The sequence below is a fragment of the Pseudorasbora parva genome, chromosome 2 (genome assembly GCF_024679245.1).
Source record: "Pseudorasbora parva isolate DD20220531a chromosome 2, ASM2467924v1, whole genome shotgun sequence".
NCBI lineage: Eukaryota > Metazoa > Chordata > Actinopteri > Cypriniformes > Gobionidae > Pseudorasbora > Pseudorasbora parva.
The window spans coordinates 37,968,098-37,989,221 of NC_090173.1; the positions used below are offsets into that span (position 1 = coordinate 37,968,098).

Genomic DNA, 21,124 nt, shown 5'->3' on the forward strand with positions numbered 1-21,124 from the left:
GCATGTTTTTTTTATGACATAAGGGGAGATTTCATATAGTGCCAAAGGAGATTTATGAGTAGTATCTGTCCATGGGGTGAAAGTTCAGCCATTACAACAAAAGATACTTTTTGTTACTTTTGTAAGGGAATAAAATCACAGCAAGAGAGTTTTAAATGTTTTCCTGGACCATCTTCAAAAATGTAATTTAACTGAGAGGCTGTACTAATGTTAGACTCGTTATTTTGCAAGATCAAATTCATTATTAGTTCAACTGCCTGTTGGCATGAACAAAACTCAAATATGTATTGCTCTGGCACAAAAAGCGTTTCTTTAACCCATCACCCACCTCCAAACAGATACAGACCATTAGATTTAAACTCGCAGTGACCTAATTCTGTTTCACTTACATTGTTAGATTGTTGCAATAATATGTGCAAACCCATACGCATGCACCGAAGACAACGCTCAAAACACAAATAGATGGACTCTTGCTGTCAGTAATGGAAACAGGTGGGCACGTTTTCCTCAGCAGTGTTGTGAAAGCATCAGTACTTTTTTTCTCTGCTCAGATGTTTGATGCATCCTTACATCTCTCTCTCTCTCTCTCTCTCTCTCTCTCTCTCTCTCTCTCTCTCTCTCTCTCTCTCTCTCTCTCTCTCTCTCACACACACACACACACACACAGTCTTTCTCTTCCTCCATCTGCAGTGCAGTGCTGATTTGCACATATGCCACTGATTTTCTCATAGAGAAGAAAAAAAAGCCCCTCGAGATGAGATAATCAACAGGAAAGAAAAAAACATGGATACAATTGCACGTATGATCTCGTGCAGTGCATACTGGGCCTTGCTTTGTGTTTAGCTCCGGTAAAATGAAGCAAATGGACGTAATTAAAAGAGCAGCCTACCTCTGACTCCGTCTATCTCTCTGTTTTCTGTGTCTCTGGATCTGTCGTTCCCAAAAGGTTGCCTTATGTATCCTTTCGCTGTGACTCTTCCTCCGGCTGCCGCCCCTGCCGTCTGTCGCTTCTCTTTCTGTCTCTCTTCCACACACATACACAAACCCCCTCCCCTTTCCATCCTCCCTCCTCTCCTATCTCCTCCCCTTCTCTCCTCCGGTACTGTATCCCCCAGTTATTCTCTCTCTAGCTCTCTGCTGTCATTATGTCACCATAGACAGGAGCAGGTGGGCGTTGTAAGACACATAGAGGTTGTATTGCCTCATCACCACCCACCTCCCCCTTCCCCCTCGCACCCTCTGTCTTTTTTCGCTTTAGATTATTGTGTTCACTTGAGTAGCTTTGAAAGCCGTAGCACTCCTTTACTCACAGTCAGATGGAAGAGAAAGAGAAAAGAGACTCTCCCCACCCCCTTCTATATTCCACGGGTATGCAGCATGCTTATATGTTGCTGTTTCTTTGTTGTACATATAAATGGATTAGTCCCGTCCAGAGCTTAGAGGTCTCTGATCTTGTACAGCATTGCATGTACAGTAGGGTTCAGAATAGGAGACCATATCGGAAATTATTTATTGTTATTTTTTAATTTTTTATTATTCTTTATAATAAACATGTGAACAGATGATTTTGATCAAGTTTGAAAATAAATAAATACGATTCTTCACTAGGTCATGATTAAAATAAAATAACAACTACATTTGTGACATTTATTATATTCATATATACCTTTTTTCATTTTTTATTCTTTTTTATTTTCTAATTTGTTTTTAATTGACAGTCACTGGTAATATAATTTATAATAAAAATGCATAATTTAATTGCTATTCTAATTTATGAAAACATTTGTTCATGTTTAACTGTTAACATTCAATTAAAACGTTTGTATTAAAAATGTAATGGATCATATAAAGTAACATGAACATTATAGCATGAACATAATCAATACCAAATCTCACTAAATAGAAGATTAAATACAGACTCATAGGTTCAAAACCAGTGTGTTTTTGATAGGGACACACACACACACACACACACACACACACACACACACACACACACACACACACACACACACACACACACACACACATCCCTATCTTTGTAGGGACATTCTGTGCCTATAACATAGGGTTTAGCTGTAACACACACACACACACACACACACACACACACACACACACACATCAAAACATCTATTTATTTAAATGTAAACATATGTTTTCACAATATCTAAACCTGATTATGTATTGCTGATTGTGTAATTTTTAACTTTTCAGAATTTAATACATATTAATTATTTAAAGAATGTACTTTTAAGGTAGGTAGGTAGGTAGGTAGGTAGGTAGGTAGGTAGGTAGGTAGGTAGGTAGGTAGGTAGGTAGGTAGGTAGGTAGGTAGGTAGGTAGGTAGGTAGAGAATATATTAGTTTACCAATACTGGAAAACAAAATCATTAAAAAAAACCGGAAGAAATACATTTGTGAATGTGCATATGCACATGTGCAGGCAAATACAAGAATGGCTGGACAAATATAACTACATCGTTATATTAATTTATTTCCTTATAATATACAGAACAACAAAAAAAATCACTTTTTTACATTTTTACTTTACAAAAGTTTTATGTACAGATATAAAATATTTCAGTGATACATAAGTGTGTGTGTGTATATATATATATATGTTTACTCAACCACCTGTTTGCTTCATTCATGTGTGTATATATATATATATATATATATATATATATATATATATATATATATATATATATATATATATATATATATATATATACACATGAATGAAGCAAACAGATGGTTGAGTAAACAAGAACATCATGTTCTGATTTAAATAAATATGATTATTGGCACAAGAGGAAACATGATTAAGAACTCCTCTTCAATGCATAAGTCTCCTGTTCAAAAGACAACATTAAAGTCAGGCACAGAAATCGATTTCTGGTGGCATGCATTGTTCAAAAATGTGGATATGCAGAAAAAAATTCATAACTAAACCAGAAGCATCATATATAAGTTAAAACGCAAACACACAAACATAGACACACATGACAAGCTCTCCAAAGTGCAATTACTGTATCAGAATATAGATTAGATGCAACCAGATCTACCGGATTACACTGTATATTCTGCCTCTTATTGCTTCCACAGTTAAAGGGTTAGTTCACCCAAAAATGAAATTGATGTCATTAATGACTCACCCTAATGTCGGTTCACACCCGTAAGACCTTCGTTCATCTTCAGACACAGTTTAAGATATTTTATATTTAGTCCGAGAGCGTATCAAAGTGTATGCACACTATACTGTCCATGTCCGGAAAGGGAATAAAAACATCATCAAAGTAGTCCATATGTGACATCAGTTAGTTAGTTAGAATCTCTTGAAGCATCGAAAATACATTTTGGTTCAAAAATAACAAAAACTGTGACTTTATTCAGCATTGTCTTCTCACCCGAGTTTACTTTCAAACCTCAAATAAAGATTCATGAATCTCAGCATATTGATTCATGATTCGGATCGCGTGTCAAATTGCCAAACTGCAAACTGACATTTGCGATCCGACTTATTAATCAATCCGCTGATTCATAACCATTTGAATCTTTATTTGAGAATTGAAAACAAAAGCGGAAGAGAAGACAATGCTGAATAAAGGCACTGATTTTTGGACCAAAATGTATTTTCGATGCTTCAAGAGATTCTAATGAACTAACTGATGTCACATATGGACTACTTTGATGATGTTTTTATTCCCTTTCTGGACATGGACAGTATAGTGTGCATACACTTAGATACACTGTTGGACTAAATATAAAATATCTTAAACTGTGTTCTGAAGATGAACGGAGGTCTTATGGGTGTGGAACGACATTAGGGTGAGTCAATAATGACATCAATTTCATTTTTGGGTGAACTAACCCTTTAAGACAAATTAAATATAATGTGCCAAAATGTGGTCAAAATGTGGTTAAAGGACAAAATTACCTTTATAATAAAGTATTTTGAGTTGAAAACCACAGTAAATTGCATGACAGACAACAAAACATTAAATATGATATAAATTGTGCATAAGAAACATGGTAAGAAATGAATCTCTCATCAACATACATAAGACACATCAGTCAAGTTTGTGGTAAAAGAAACCCAATCATCAATGCACTTATATGAAGTGAGCATTTTATCCTGGGTGAGAGGGAATTAGGATAAAAACATTAAAAACAATATATCTCTCCAATGCCATTTGTGTGTATACTTTGAGTCTGTGATCAGCTGTATGGTTTTGAAACCATTAACATTCCTGAAACATTTTTGATCCAAGGCCTTTTTATAATTCATATAGTTATTGCACTCTTTTTGTCCTGTTCCTTTACAATGGCTTTTCCTGCTTATTTCATCTCATCTCTTCTCATCTCCTTGTATGAAGTAGGGGTTTTCATGACCCACCAGATAAGAGTACCGTGTGGGGTTTTGGCCCTTAAAGGTCCTCATGTCATCTGTTCTGAGGTCATATGAGCCCGTCTGCAGAAGAAGTTCATATTAGCCACATACAGGTAAACACAACCCACAACCCTTTACTCTCTCAGCCCATCTCCTCTTTTATTACCAGCATGCAGGAAAATCATAACTGCTTAAAAATTCATGCAAAGCTTATGATGGCATGCAAGCAAAGATCAAAATCAAGATCTCATCCAGAATGTAACAGCAATTCGCCTCAGAATGCAGAATGTATATAGTGGCGGTAAGTGATGCCATTCACATAGCAAAAAGAAGAAATAAAGATAAGGAAAACAAAGTAAAGGAATATTCCCTTCTGTTTGAGTCATAGTTGATGTTGGTGCTGCATTCATTATTTTGGTTTTGCTAGTGATGCAGAATTTATAAACTTAAAGGGATAGTTCACCCAAAAATGAAATTTCAGTCATAGACAGCAATGTAATGAACACTTTCAAGGTCCAGAAAGGTATAAGACATTGTTTAAATAGTCCATGTGTCTCCAGTGGTTCAACCTTAATGTTATAAAGGGAAGAGAATACTTTTTGCGCACAAAAAAAATAAAAATAACGTCAGTCTCCGACGCAGTTTACGTTGCAAATAAAAAGTGGTTCCAGGCTACGTCAAAGCTACGGCAAAATGCCGGCTTACCATTTAAAGTGTTTGAAACTTTGAAAAGTGTTCATTAAATAGCTGTCTATGGAGAAGTTTGTGTTCCAAAGAAGGTCTTACGCTTTGGAAACGACATGAGGGTGAGTAATTAATGACTAACAATTTAACCTTTAAATTGTTTTTAATCCAGAATATTCCTTTACTTGGAAGAACTTGAACACTAAAGTCCCTTTAAGGCACATCAGTTCACTTGGTGACCATATTCATAACACAATGCTACTTTCAGCTATTTCAGCTTACATTTCAATCGCATACACTACTGTTCAAAAGTTTGGGCCCTGTATTTTTGTTTCTAAATGTTTTTGAAAGAAGTCTCGGTTGCACTTTATATTTACAGTACATGCACTTATAGTAAACTTATCTAAGAAAGTACTGGGTAAAGTAACTACATGGGTTAAGGTTAGGTTCAGGGTTATATCTAGTTATTACCCAGTTATTTTAATTACAATAATAAGTACATCGTATGTAATGGACTGCAAAATAAAGTGCTATCGAAAGTCTCGTCAGCCCACCAAGAATGCATTTATTTAATGCAAAAAACAAACAAACAATAAAAAGAGTAATATTGTGAAATATTATTACAATTGTAATAAATGTTTTATATGTTAATGAATCTATGATCCTTCATAAAGCATAATAATATGCTGATTTGGTGCTCAAGAAACATTTCTTCTTAATTATTTCAATATTTAAAATGTGTTGTTATTATTGTTTTGTTTTTTTGGAAGCCATGATAATTTTTTCATAAATCTTTAATGAATAGAAAGTTCAAAATAACATTAGAAATTTAGATTTAGAGGCAAACTCAGAAAGTTAGATTTTTTTAGAGGCAATTGAATGTGTTCTTGCTGAATAAACATTAATTTCTTTAAAAAATAACCCCAAAGTTTGAATGGTAGTGTATTTCAAATCAGTAATAAAATCTAACCACTATCTTATCATATTTTTGTACCCCTTAAAGTCACAATAAGTAACTTTTTTACTGCTAGAGGTCGGTTATTCAAAAAAAAAAAAAAAGGCATAGCATGATGACAATGTTAATGAGCAAAAAATCATGGCAGTTGTCATCATCATGGCTTGGCTTCGCGAACGAACGAACGAACGAACGAACGAACGAACGAACAAACGAACGAACGAACAAACATTTAAGATGGACATGCACATCTGCTACAGGCATGCTGGTGTCTGACAAGGCCTATACGGTACAGGCAAGTCCTGCCATAGCAGCTGCAGGTTAAGGGCTGGTCCATGATGGTTCCTAAGGGGACAAGATTTTTCCTTCTTTTTCTTGTGTCCTCTATAGTGGCCCTACGGGTAACTTCAAAGATGGAGGTAGTCTGATGGACTGTGTGCCTCCAGGAGTCGTGATCAGCTGCTTGTGTTGCCCACTGACGGTGATCAATGCAGCAAGCTGTGAGTGACATCTTCAGGGAGTCTTTATACCACTTTCGTGGTGCCCCAATGTTTCGGTAACCAGAGGACAACTCTCCATACAGTGCAATCTTTGGTAGGCAGTGGTTCTCCATCCTGGAAATGTGCCCTGCCCAGCGAAGTTGTACCTTGAGGACCGATGCTAAAGACCTTCGCTGACTCAAGGACTTCAGTGTTGGCGATGAAGTCGCTCCAAGAAATGTTGAGGATTGTGCGATGGCAGGGCTGGTGGAAACGTTCGAGGAGTCTCAGGTGATGACTATACGTGACCCAGGACTCCGCGCCATACAGGAGGGTGGTCAGCACAACAGCTTCGTATACACTGACCTTCGTGTCTTTTTTGAGGTTGTTGTTGTTGTTCCAGACACTTTGTATAACCTGCTGAATGCACTGTTTGCCTTGGCCAGCCTGTTGTCAACTTCTTTGTCGATCCTGGCGTCAGACGAGATCACGCACCCCAAGTAGCTGAAATGGTGGACAACCTTCAATTTTGTTTGTTCAATAGAGATGCTTGGTGGATGATACTTTTTTGTGGTGCAGGCTGATGCAGAACTTCAGTCTTCTTCAAGCTGACTTCAAGACCGAAGATCTGAGCAGTTTTTGCAAAAAAAGACGTGATTCGCTGCATAGCCCTCTCTGTGTGAGCAAGGAGGGCGGCATCATCAGCAAACAGCAGCTCTCGGATCAGTAGCTCCATGGTCTTTGTGTGAGCCTGCAGACACCTCAGGTTGAACACGCTCCCGTCGAGACGAATGTATATGCCATCAGCGTCATCGAGGTACTCTGTGGTTTGCTGGATCATGGGAGTTGTAGTCTTAACTCTTCACCAACATAGCCGATGGAAAGGAATCCAATGGATTCGGGCAGAAATCATGTTCATGGACGAGCTGTATTAGCAAGGGCTTACAATATCCCATATAGTTCCAACTATTTGTAAAATCTGAGAAAATTGCTATTTTAAACAAGGACCCGAGACATCTGAGGGAGTCTGTCAATTGCGTTATATCTCCGTTACCCTCGGTTTCCTTTTTTATTCTGCAGAAACGCTTTACTCTTAGCAGTGTGCGACAAGGGCCACAGCAGCCACCGAGTGAACACACAGAGTAACGTCATAACATCATTTTAGACACAAATGTATCTGATATGATAAACCGAGCTGCGTTACCGCATACTCGTGTCCGGAAATGTCGCCGGTGACTGTGTCCCATCCCGCCATAGTAAAAGTCCCGCTGCTCCCAAGCCACGTGTTTGGCAACAATCGCTCCAGCGGCCTTGCTCAGCTCCCTCAACACTCGGCCCTGCTCTGCTTCATACTACAGTAACATTAATAATCGCATCCATGAACATGATTTCTTACCCGAGTCCTATCCCGATTCTTTTCCACTGGCTGTGAGATGAAAACCACGTCCCGAGATTCTGAACTCAAACTTGGCATCATCAAGCTTTGCCTTTGTTTTGAATAGCACCCTCTAGCAGATGAAAATGTTTCATAATGTAGCTTTAAAGTGTTAGTTCACCCAAAAATGTAAATTCTGTCACCCTCATGCCGTTCAACACCCTTTGTTCATCAATGAAGATATTTTTGTTGAAATCAGAAGGCCTCCAATTTGTCTGTCTGTCTGTCTGTCTGTCTGTCTGTCTGTCTGTCTGTCTGTCATTAGACCCATAAAAAGTACTATAGGGGACGTTACAAAGCCCATCTCACTACAGTGGTTCTTCAATAATTTTATGTAGTGACGAGAATAGTTTTTGTGCACAAAAAAACAACTAAATAACCAAAAAAAAACAACTAAATAACGACTAATATAGTGATTGTCGATTTCAAAACAATTCTTTCTGAAGCCTCAGAGCTTTATGAATCAGTATATCAGTGGTATCGATTCATGATTCGGATCGATTCATTTGAACCAGTGATTAGATACACTGATTCGTAAAGCTCCGAAGCTTTACGAAGTGGTGTTTTGATTGGCCATCACTATATAAGTTATTTAATTGTTTATTTTTTGAGCACAAAAACTATTCTTGTCGCTTCATAAAACTATTGTAGAATCACTGTAGTGAGATGGGCTTTGTAACGACGTCTTTAGTGCCTTTATGGGTCTTGAGAAAGGAAATGACATTGGTGTCAATGAAGGCCTTTCTGAGCCACTGGATTTCAACAAAAATATCTTTCATTTGTGTCCAGAAGATGAACGGAGGTCTTACAGATGTCGAACGACATGAGGGTAAGTAACTAATGACAGAAATTACATTTTTGGGTGAACTAACCCTTTTTTAAACTAATTAAAAATGTATTTATTTTGATTGATTTATTTTTCTCCAGGCTGTTCCAGCTAATGTTGCATGTAGAGTAAATGCGCATTTGTTTCAGATGTCTTGACTTCCATTCCTACAGCCGTCAAATTAAGCATTTCAATAACGTGACTGCTGTTTTTAACTTTAAGGCTGAACTACAGGATGTATGTTCATGTTGTGAATTCATATATGTACAAGTGGACCGTCTTTGCCTTCTACAGTCCCTGACGACGCACCATTACACACTTTAACAGACCAATTTTTTCATCGTCGGTGACTTACCTTTCCTCTAATCTTCTACGGTCATAGTGTTTGGAGTGAGGAAGAATCAAGCCCATATACGGGATACCACATACACAACACAGCGACCACAAATACGTGCACAAACACACACAAAGAGGTTTGTTTATGAGCTAACCGATCATAAAACGTACATGTCTACTATGATAATACTCTGATTTCAAACATTAAAATAATGAAACCTACTGAGTGATATCTCAGTTTCCCAAGTGATATACTACTGTTAGTGTTCCTTTTCCTCATGCTAACTGCAAAGGCACTAATGCAATAGACCCTTTATGTGTGGCCTGGTTAGATCTGTCTCTCATTCAATCATTCGGTCAAGTAATAATTAAAAAGTAAAGAGTAAAGATTTGAAAATGTCTTGGATCTGATTGAACAATATGTTTAGTATTGGTTAGTGGTGTGATGAGTTTATCATGCAGCTGATGACCCTAATATTAGTGTTAGTATAAGCTTACATGCAGGGTTAATAAAATAACTGGAGGGAACTCTGACTTACAGTGGGTTAATTTCTACAATTATTAAAAAATAATAATATATAAATTATGCACTAACTTAAAATTTGGGGTGAGTACGAATTTGAATGCTTCTTGAAAGAAATCTCTTCTGCTCATTCCAGTGATGGCAAAGCTGAGTTTTCAGCATTACTACTCTAGTCTTCAGTGTCACATGATCAGTGATGCTGGTTTGGTGCTCAATAAACATAATTATTGATATAATATAATAATGTTTTTGTTTTATTTTACAACAATTTATTATTTCATTTTTAAAAGTCCACACATAGGCGAATCAGTACAAAACCCACTGTAAGGTAAAGATCCGTGTAAATTCTCTGTGAATCAGTATGTTTACTTATTTGTGAAGTATTGACTACTCACCAATCCATTACTATGTCCTTTTTTGCCTGGCCCTTCAACCATCTCCAGATTGTTGCCAAAGGGATCATTGCTGGAAGTTGATGTGAGAGTGACTCGAGGAAGGTGGCTAATATTCTGAGAGGGCCATGTGGCTTGGAATTCTTCAGCAGGATACGGGCTGTTGTGATGATTGTCGTTTGACTTCTTCCTGCTGCGAAATAAGTAATGAACGCACAAATTGTCAACAAGTGAGAAATGTACATCCATACCCAAGCATAAAAGACACAGAAGAGAGATTCAAATGCATGCCTACCTAATCTGACCTCTCATAAACACTCACCTATGATTTACACAGACGTAGATGAGAACAACCAAAATCACAATGAGCAGAAGTCCCCCTAACACACATGCCACCACTACTAGAGCCAACAAAGAGGCTACGTAGGGAGAAAGAGGTCATTAGACACACATATACACACAATATTTCTTATTTAAAAAAAATATATATATATATATATATATATATATATATATATATATATATATATATATATATATATATATATATATATATATATATATATATATATAGTAATAATAATATTATCTTACAGTCATCACAGTTGAAACCAGAATAGCCAAAAGAACATCTGTTAACAAAGAAAAGAAATGTTGTGACTGTTGCAATGTTTCCACAACACAAGGGGGCAGTAACTTCTATTCCAAATACTCGTACACATGCACTCAACCATAGAGCTTGTCAGTTTAAAACAAGGAAGGAAAGTAGTATTTCTGATCCATCACATTTGAGGTATGTTTTACTTAAAAAATCTTACAAGTAAACAGCTCTATTAAAAAGTTAACATTGTTGTTTAGGAGATGATTGCAATACTGTAAGAGAGTGTGTGTATTAAAAACAAAGAAATGATGTGGTACTCACCGAACACAGTCATCTCCCTGTGCTTTGTATCCACTTGGGCAAACTGTGAAAAGATTAAATAGTTGTGTTGTTTTTTTGTTTGTTTTTTGTTTCTTTATTTTTGGTGTACTGTACACTCAGGATTAATTTGTCTGTTACCATGGATAATTCCACGTCAAACTCAAAGGTTCACCAATTATTATGATTTGCACACAAAAACACATGGTCTTTTTTTTTTTCTCCACCTCAAATGCAAACGGAATCCTAAAGAGAAACACTCACCTCTACAGCTTTTGGTCTGGTAAGGGCTGGGCACATGGCCAGGTTTGCAGGTACACTTAGCTATCCCATCTTTGTCCTCACAAACTGTAGTGTCAACATCACACGGAGCAAGATCTTGCTGGCACAGACTGCTTACTAACAAGAGAGTGAGAGAGAAAGAGAGTATAGTAGTGGCTATCTAAAGTTTTTAGAGCATTTTTTATTATTATTATTATTATTTTAAATAGTCCTGCGATGCAAATAGATTTTTAAAGTATAAATATTTCAGAGACTAATTTAAATAAATGTATTTTTATTTAATATGAATAATGTAAAACATACATAAGCTACCGCATAATAATGATAAAATAATGAGCATAATGATATATATATATGTATATATAAGCTGTAAATGGTAGCATGTGTGGTATATTGGTCATGAGCTTCCCAAAAGTATTTCATGTTCAATATCACAATTACAAAACATGGCCACAATCATGGCTTAACATTTCTAAACACCCCAAGTTTGGGCACTTGCACTTAATTGTATTTCTATTTGACAAAGATGTTTGGGCATTTAATACAACTCCAAAGAGAAGTTTTAATCTTTGTGGAAATTAGCATTAAAAATATGAAGAATGCATGTATTTGCATGAATGTAGAATGTAGAAAAATACAATAAGAATGTATTTTATATAAATAATGATTTTATATTATTATTTTTTTAAATTATGCGAAACAAAGTATTGTATACTTATGAAACCAATATAATGTATTGTAATAATTTATTATGTGGAAATTACAACACATTTCACTATGTTCATAAAGCAAAACTTAAATTCTAAATCTTTTCAAGATACTCACAAGTGTATTGAGCATCAGCTAGAATAGTACAGTTTGTCGTTCCACAGTTCGTTGCCATTTTTATAGCAGTTTCAATGGCCGATACAACTGATTCCTGGGTGACTGGAGAATTGGGCTCATAATAACTGTTTACTGAAGCCACTACACTGCCAGGCCTGGAAACATTTACACAGAGATTAGTAACTGGCTAATATGATTTAAATGTGTTAGAGCTATGGTTAAGAACTGTTTGGAAGGGCCACTTACGTCAACCTAATGACTGTGCTATGAATGTAGTTTGGCTGGTTACGCAGAACTTCATCTACCTATGGTGAAAGGGAAGAATGAGTAATGGTTTAGACTCACTGAGACTGAAGGATATTGTATTTTATTTCATTCATGGTAGTGCCAAGTTCAATTATGCTTTCATGGCATGACTATTAACTAGTCTGTAATCCCAAAGCAATATATAGCAATATTTTAAATGATATAGAGCATACAGTCCCTGACAAAAGTCTTGTCGCTTGTGTACAAACTGACCTAAAGTGCCGCTGAAATATATTTCTAATCAAGATTTTTTTACAAGAAATGGCTCATTTTAATCCCACCAGCTTTTGTGATAATGTTTCAGTGAAAAACTAAACTTTCAAAAAGTATTCTAATATTCACAGCTTGGTAAAGCCCATTGAGTCAATTTTTGCAAAGACATAAGTGTTGTCACCTTGTCATATGAGCTTCACCTGTGACTAATAATGGATCAATTAGGTCTCAAGTGTGTATAAAAAGAACCCCAGTACACTAGACCTTCACATCAACTGCAACTAGACCTCTGCAAACATGCCTAAGATTCACCCTGAGACTAAAGTTTTGATTATCAAGAGGCTGAAGACCAGATCCACTGCTGATGTGGCAGACACCTTCAATGTGTCTCAGCGTCAAGTACAGACGATAAAAAAAAGATTTGAAGAGACTGGAGACGTTTTTGACAAGCCCAGGTCAGGCAGACCCCGCAAGACAACTGCTCGAGAGGACCGTTTGTTGGCTCGAAAATCCAAGGCCAGCCCATATTCCACTGCAGCAGAGCTCCACGAGACCTGGTCATCTGAAGTCCCTGTGTCAACCAGAACAGTTTGTCGGATTCTGTCTCGAAATGGCCTCCATGGTCGAATCAGTGCCCAGAAGCCCGCACTAAACAAAAGACAATTGAAAAACTGTGTGGCATTTGCCAAGACCAACAGTCTGCTAAAAGGATGGATGCTGGAAGGTGGATTTTTCAGATGAATCTTCTGTTGAATTACACCACAGTCGCCGCAAATATTGCAGGAGAACTACTGGTGCCCGAATGGATCCGAGATTCACCCAGAAAACAGTGAAGTTTGGTGGCGGAAAAATCATGGTCTGGGGTTACATCCAGTATGGGGGTGTGCGAGAGATCTGCAGGGTGGAAGGCAACATCAATAGTCTAAAATACCAAGAAATCTTAGCTACCTCTTATATTCCCAACCATAAAAGAGGCCAAATTCTGCAGCAGGACGGTGCTCCATCGCATACTTCCATCTCCACATCAAAGTTCCTCAAGACGAAGAAGATCAAGATGCTCCAGGATTGGCCAGCCCAGTCACCAGACATGAACATCATTGAGCATATGTGGGGTAGGATGAAAGAGGACGCATGGAACCAAAGAATATTGATGAACTCTGGGAGGCATGCAAGACTGCTTTCTTAGCTATTCCTGATGACTTCATCAATAAATTGTATGAATCCTTGCCAAACCGCATGGATGCAGTCCTTCAAGCTCATGGAAGTCATACAAGATATTAAATTTGGATCTCACAGCACCACAACTTAATTTGCTGACATATTTTTGTATTTGCAGTAAATTTGTTCAATTTATGTATAGGCGACACAACTTTTGTCTTGCCAAAATTTGACCTTTCTGTCTTGATTAAATGATAAATATTTTTTCTGTGAACATTATTTATTTCAGTGCATTAAACATCATTTGGGAGGGTTTTAGCTTTTCATATGAGCTATTTCTAACTCCAATGAATTAATTAAAAGTCAGGTTAATATCAGGTATTTCTAGAAAATAGATAAGCGACAAGACTTTTGTCAGGGACTGTATAGCTTAAAAATTATAAATTACACTATATAAGAAATTAACTAAATTGATGCAAAATATTTAGTTATTAGTGCATTTATAAAGGTACATTCCTAATTCTGCATTTCAAAAATATATATAATTTCTGTCATGACAACCCTCTGAGTGTTTGGCGTGGTAATGGATATAGCATGAATGTTATAGTTAATGAATTTGGTCTTGGCGAAATAGATCTGCTACGCTGCTGCTGTTACTGCTGTAGAGCAAGTACCGAGACTTGCCACAGCTAATACATTCACAGGCATTGCTGTGAGCATGTAAGACATGCTGCTGCATATATAACATACATGAAAAATACCCACATAGCAGATCTATACAGGTGGAGCTGGGGAATGTGGAGAAAAAGAAAGTGTGAAAAGGGTCTGAAAGTGTGCTCCAGACTAACAAGTGCTAAGTAATGTGAATGTTAAGCAGCAAGCTCATTGGCCGCTGATGATGCCACAGCAACCAATCAGTTACACAGCAACCAGTTTAGATAAAGATGTGATCACTAATAATTTGAATTAAGGACCTTATTAGATTAAAAAATGTATTCCATGCCTTCTTACTTAATAGTTATACAGCCAGACTTCCTAAACTGCATAAAATGTTTGTTAGTAATAACCGGAATGTTAAAGCTAAAACACCAGATTGTAATGTTAGTTGTGACATACCGCAATAATAATCTCATTGGCAAATTCCCGGAATTCACGTGATTGGGGATCCTTCATTTCACTTACAAATGTTCGGTTCACCCTTAGTGAACTAGGGAAGGATTTAGCTAGGAAAAAGAGAGAGTCAGTGTGTTAAATTGCTAGCACTGTTTGTTGTTTTCAATAACTATGAACATATGAATCTTATTATACAAATCAAAAGACAGATAGACTTTCTCTAATGTCCCATGCAGTGGCGTGCACAGGCCACTCAACGTGCTCAGGCGCGGTGGAAATCATGTTCACGGTGGCTAGGGCTGCACGATTTGGGGAAAATATATAATTGTGATTGCGATTTAAAATGCGATTTTTTTGTTTGTTATTTTTTTACACAAATTAAGTGTGTGTATATAACATTGCGTTTATATAGGCCTATTAATATATAATAATAACCAATGACTAATAATAATTATTATGATTATTATTACTGCTTTTGTAAAAATAAGAAATGACCATTACAATAACATTTTCATAATTCTATATATATATATATATATATATATATATATATATATATATATATATATATATATATATATATATATATATATATATAATAAAATAAATAAAATTAAATATTTTGTTTATCTGCAATATCAATTTCAATGTCTTTAATATGAAATATTAACCTCTTGGGCATCAACTGTGAGGGAAAAAAACTCCTGTACATGGATTGAAAATATGGATTGTCCTTTAAATGTATTAATTTTTAAGTTTGTTAAGTTTTTTAATTTCTTATGTATTATTTTTCTTATTTATAATTTATTACCCAAATGTTTAATTCATACTGAAAGCCAGAGGGCGCCCTCGAACAGAAAAGCCACATTTGCCTTAGAGAAGTGATATGATGACGTTAATTTCCAGGAAACCCCTTATGTGAAGCTAACGCTGTAAACAGAAGATAGAAACGATTTGATTTAACATGACGACAGTAAACACGACTGCAGCAAAATATGAAAAATTCTTCAAGCCATCTAGGGTATGTTCATAATAATAAAGTGTATTATAATGCAGTGCTGATTGACGTAAAATACTATAAAATAACGCATCGTCTGCCTCACTCTGATGAGAAGCCACATCAGTTCACAAACAGTTCGTCTGACGATATGAAGTGAGGTAAAACATGTTATTAAACGTTGTCTTTTGTTGAACAGGTTTACGAACTCTTCACTAGTTTGTGAAGAGGTTTGACTCGTGTTGCTTTTTCAAACGCATGTTATAAGCGACTCAAACTCGCAGTCTTTCAGACGGAGCAGCGTTTACTCCTGATCTCAGAGCCGCTCTTTGCTAACACACTGGGTATTTATTTATTTAGTTAAAATTGCAGCCTTTAAGCTTTCATAATCGCACATCATCCAAATCGCGATTGTGGTTCGATGTTGATTAATTGTGCAGCCCTAACGGGGGCACTGTAGTGCGATCGAAAAGGCACTTTCCCTTTCAAAAGGGCAGGGGCTCAAGAGGGCCTCCCCCCACCCCATGCATGCCACTGGTCCCATGGTATGAAAAATGATTGACAGAGGCTTGGCATCAGACAGATACTTACTTTCCCTACAGCCATTATTCAATTGAATAGTTCCTGTTATACACTGACAGGTGGAGTTCACACAGACACTGAGTGGTGGGCAGGGCACTGAAGGACAGATAGCTAAAAGAACAAAGGGAATTGGACAAAGGGAGAATGGGAAAAAATATTAGGTATTGTAAGATTAAAAATACATGCAACATTAGACTGCAATCCACAATCACACAACACATTCATTCAAACACACCTGGTGTGGTTGTGGTGTTAGTTGGGTTAGTAGTAGATAAGATGGGCCCAGTCGTTGAGCTGGTAATTGATGGTGTGGTAGAATTTCCTGCTGTAGATGGTGTGGTAGCATTCCCTGTTGTAGTGTTTCCTGATGTGGTTATGGGGGGTGTAGTAGCATTTATTGCTGTAGTCATGGGTGGTGTGGTAAAGTTTATTGTTGCATTGTTCCCTGGGGTAGTCACGGATGGTGTGGTAAAGTTTACTGTTGCATTGTTCCCTGGTGTAGTCATGGATGGTGTGGTAAAGTTTACTGTTACATTGTTCCCTGGTGTAGTCATGAGGGGAGTGGTAAAGTTTACTGTTGCATTGTTCCCTGGTGTAGTCATGGATGGTGTGGTAAAGTTTACTGTTGCATTGTTCCCTGGTGTAGTCATGGATGGTGTGGTAAAGTTTACTGTTGCATTGTTCCCTGGTGTAGTCATGGATGGTGTGGTAAAGTTTACTGTTGCATTGTTCCCTGGTGTAGTCATGGATGGTGTGGTAAAGTTTACTGTTGCATTGTTCCCTGGTGTAGTCATGGATAGTGTGGTAAAGTTTACTGTTACATTGTTCCCTGGTGTAGTCATGAGTGGAGTGGTAAAGTTTACTGTTGCATTATTCCCTGGTGTAGTCATGGATGGTGTGGTAAAGTTTACTGTTACATTGTTCCCTGGTGTAGTCATGGATGGTGTGGTAAAGTTTACTGTTACATTGTTCCCTGGTGTAGTCATGGATGGTGTGGTAAAGTTTACTGTTACATTGTTCCCTGGTGTAGTCATGAGTGGAGTGGTAAAGTTTACTGTTACATTGTTCCCTGGTGTAGTCATGGATGGTGTGGTAAAGTTTACTGTTGCATTGTTCCCTGGTGTAGTCATGGATGGAGTGGTAAAGTTTACTGTTGCATTGTTGCCTGGTGTAGTCATGGATGGAGTGGTAAAATTTACTGTTGCATTGTTCCCTGGTGTAGTCATTGATGGAGTGGTAAAGTTTACTGTTGCATTATTCCCTGGTGTAGTCATGGATGGTGTGGTAAAGTTTACTGTTACATTGTTCCCTGGTGTAGTCATGAGTGGAGTGGTAAAGTTTACTGTTGCATTGTTCCCTGGTGTAGTCATGGATGGTGTGGTAAAGTTTACTGTTACATTGTTCCCTGGTGTAGTCATGAGTGGAGTGGTAAAGTTTACTGTTGCATTGTTGCCTGGTGTAGTCATGAGTGGAATGGTAGAGTTTACTGTTGCATTGTTCCCTGGTGTAGTCATGGATGGAGTGGTAAAGTTTACTGTTACATTGTTCCCTGGTGTAGTCATGGATGGAGTGGTAAAGTTTACTGTTGCATTGTTCCCTGGTGTAGTCATGAGTGGAGTGGTAAAGTTTACTGTTACATTGTTCCCTGGTGTAGTCATGAGTGGAGTGGTAAAGTTTACTGTTGCATTGTTGCCTGGTGTAGTCATGAGTGGAATGGTAGAGTTTACTGTTGCATTGTTCCCTGGTGTAGTCATGGATGGAGTGGTAAAGTTTACTGTTACATTGTTCCCTGGTGTAGTCATGGATGGAGTGGTAAAGTTTACTGTTGCATTGTTCCCTGGTGTAGTCATGAGTGGAGTGGTAAAGTTTACTGTTGCATTGTTGCCTGGTGTAGTCATGAGTGGAATGGTAGAGTTTACTGTTGCATTGTTCCCTGGTGTAGTCATGGATGGAGTGGTAAAGTTTACTGTTACATTGTTCCCTGGTGTAGTCATGGATGGAGTGGTAAAGTTTACTGTTGCATTGTTGCCTGGTGTAGTCATGAGTGGTGTGGTAAAGTTTGCTGTTGCATTGTTCCCTAGTGTAGTCATGGATGGTGTGGTAAAGTTTACTGTTGCATTGTTCCCTAGTGTAGTCATGGATGGTGTGGTAAAGTTTACTGTTGCATTGTTCCCTGGTGTAGTCATGGATGGTGTGGTAAAGTTTACTGTTGCATTGTTCCCTGGTGTAGTCATGGGTGGTGTGGTAAAGTATACTGTTGCATTGTTCTCTGGTGTAGTCATGGGTGGAGTGGTCATGTTTGTTGCATTGTTCCCTGGTGTAGTCATGGATGAAGTGGTAAAGTTTACTGTTGCATTGTTCTCTGGTGTAGTCATGGATGAAGTGGTCATGTTTGTTGCATTGTTTCCTGGTGTAGTCATGGATGAAGTGGTAAAGTTTACTGTTGCATTGTTCTCTGGTGTAGTCATGGATGAAGTGGTCATGTTTGTTGCATTGTTTCCTGGTGTTGTTAGGAGTGGTGTGTTAGGATTTACTGGTGTAAGTGTTGTATTTGAAGTGGTTGGTGGTGTACTTGTGTAGTAGTTTGCTGTTGTAGCATTACCTGATGTAGTTTGTGCTGTAATTGTTACATTGCTTGGTGTTGTAATTGGTGAAGCTGTGCTGTTGCCTGGTGTGATAATGGGATGAGTAGTGTCATTGCTTCTTGTAGTTTGGGGTAGAGTTGTGGTGTTTCCTGGATTAGGTAAAGGAGTAGTTGTGCTGTTTCCTGGATCAGGTAAAGGAGTAGTTGTGCTGTTGCCTGGATCAGGTAAAGGAGTAGTTGTGCTGTTGCCTGGATCAGGTGAAGGAGTAGTTGTGCTGTTTCCTGAATCAGGTAAAGGAGTAGTTGTGCTGTTGCCTGGATCAGGTAAAGGAGTAGTTGTGCTGTTTCCTGAATCAGGTGAAGGAGTAGTTGTGCTGTTCCCTGGATCAGGTAAAGGAGTAGTTGTGCTGTTTCCTGGATCAGGTGAAGGAGTAGTTGTGCTGTTTCCTGGATCAGGTGAAGGAGTAGTTGTGCTGTTGCCTGGATCAGGTGAAGGAGTAGTTGTGCTGTTGCCTAGTGCAGTTACAGGATGGTTTGTAGCATTCCCTGATGTAGGTACAAGTGGACTTGCAGTGTTGGCTGTAGTTACAAGTGCAGGTGAAGTTGTGGTATTTCCTGATGTACTCACTGATGTACTTGTATGATTTACTGGTACAGAGCTTGTTATGTTGCCTTGAGTAGATAAAGGTGGAGATGTGACATTACCACCATGCGTTGGCAGCAGCGGAGTTGTGTCATTGTTTGGGAATGGTATAGTTGTATTCCAGGATGTGATGCTTGTTGCTGCTGTTGTTGTGTAACATAAAATCACAAAAAGATGAATACATAAAGTTTAACAAATCTAATCTAAACCAGAATCAATGATGCCTGAAGCTGTACAGTTGCACACACTGGGTATAGCATATATTGCATTTAGTAATAATATTTGGTAATAAGCAGAAATAAGTATGTGAGACAGAAATAAGCATGTGAGAGTAAACATTAATAGACAAATATCTGAATTAAGCTGTGGATAAATAACAATGACCAAGATAAGACAAGTCAAGACAAAATTTCTCAAATAAAGTCTGGTAATATTTATGTATGGCTATAACTAGAAGTTGTTCATGCTTAAAGCCCGTCCTCACTTCATTAATCATATAGCAGACAGTAAACCAGTATAAAAACATTGCAAAATTATTTGAACATGTATCAGATATCAGATGGCATAAGATACATATACAACGTCTAACGAATACATACAATTTTGGGGCACAAATTTCAATCTTCAATTGGTTTCCTGTCTGTTTCTTGTTAACAGGCACATCTATTGCATTTCAGTAGTAAATAAGGTACAATTTACTGTCAAACAAAACTTGACAATATTTTTCTGACAAAAACTACACTGAGTATGCACCACATCCTGATAGTAATTTCAACAGTTTTAGAGAACAAAGAGTCATATAGAGTGACTGGCTCCTGCAGCTATGCTGATTATCTTAATACATAGCAGTCACACACAAAAGAACAACAGATTAACAAGGAAAAGTAGACTCCAGAACACACGCGCACACGCGCACACACACACACACACACACACACACACACACACACACACACACACACACACACACACAGAGAGAGAGAGAGATGTCATGTTTTTTATTATTATTATTTGTATTATTATATATTATTATTATATAGAAATCCAAATGCATGGAAATAACTAAATTTAATTAGATTGAGAGCTAGTTTTTAGCCTTGATGTGTCTGGTCACTATCACATTTTTCAAGTTGTCCATGGGAACAATATATCAGGGTTTGAAACGACGTGAGGATGAGTAGATGCTGATGGAATTGTCATTTTCAACTATTCCTAAGCAGTGAGCAGCATAATTGACATTTTCAATGAAATGTTTTGGATGATCCTGGAGTTCCAGTAATTATCCGATTAAGGCATTTAAAAGAAAGAACTATCGGGCTATTTGCATAACTGCCCATTTATTTATTAACTTTTTTTTTCCACTCGCCTACACATTCACAGATAGATCACAGTTTACCCAGCAATAAAGGCGCATATTCATGCTTAGTAGAAAATACAATACAATTCAATAAAGTGGTTTAAAAAAGGTTATCAACAC

The 21,124-nt window shown here is 37.5% G+C and overlaps 2 protein-coding genes across 4 annotated transcripts in view; both read right to left on the bottom strand.

Annotated features, from left to right (window-relative positions):
* mpp3a (MAGUK p55 scaffold protein 3a) overlaps positions 1-1,039 on the bottom strand; it is a 39,020-nt gene extending 37,981 nt beyond the window's left edge. For both annotated transcript variants that reach the window (XM_067418833.1, XM_067418832.1), the window contains exon 1: positions 890-1,039. The gene's annotated coding sequence lies outside the window, so the exon portion shown is untranslated. The remainder of the gene's footprint in view (positions 1-889) is intronic.
* Positions 1,040-3,819: 2,780 nt separating this feature from the next.
* Positions 3,820-21,124, bottom strand: part of si:ch211-198m17.1 (mucin-13) — a 30,308-nt gene continuing 13,003 nt past the window's right edge. The window contains exons 2-12 of one of the 2 annotated variants that reach the window (XM_067428967.1): positions 19,023-19,790; positions 16,430-16,531; positions 14,845-14,951; positions 12,298-12,356; positions 12,052-12,206; positions 11,209-11,343; positions 10,948-10,990; positions 10,620-10,657; positions 10,348-10,444; positions 10,029-10,215; positions 3,820-4,476 (exon numbers count right to left, since the gene is read on the bottom strand). In XM_067428967.1, the coding sequence (XP_067285068.1) occupies positions 4,354-4,476; positions 10,029-10,215; positions 10,348-10,444; positions 10,620-10,657; positions 10,948-10,990; positions 11,209-11,343; positions 12,052-12,206; positions 12,298-12,356; positions 14,845-14,951; positions 16,430-16,531; positions 19,023-19,790 (1,814 nt within the window). In that variant the 3' untranslated portion in view covers positions 3,820-4,353. Of the gene's footprint in view, positions 4,477-10,028; positions 10,219-10,347; positions 10,445-10,619; positions 10,658-10,947; positions 10,991-11,208; positions 11,344-12,051; positions 12,207-12,297; positions 12,357-14,844; positions 14,952-16,429; positions 16,532-19,022; positions 19,791-21,124 lie in introns of both variants that reach the window. The other variant, XM_067428966.1, reaches the window with a different exon arrangement.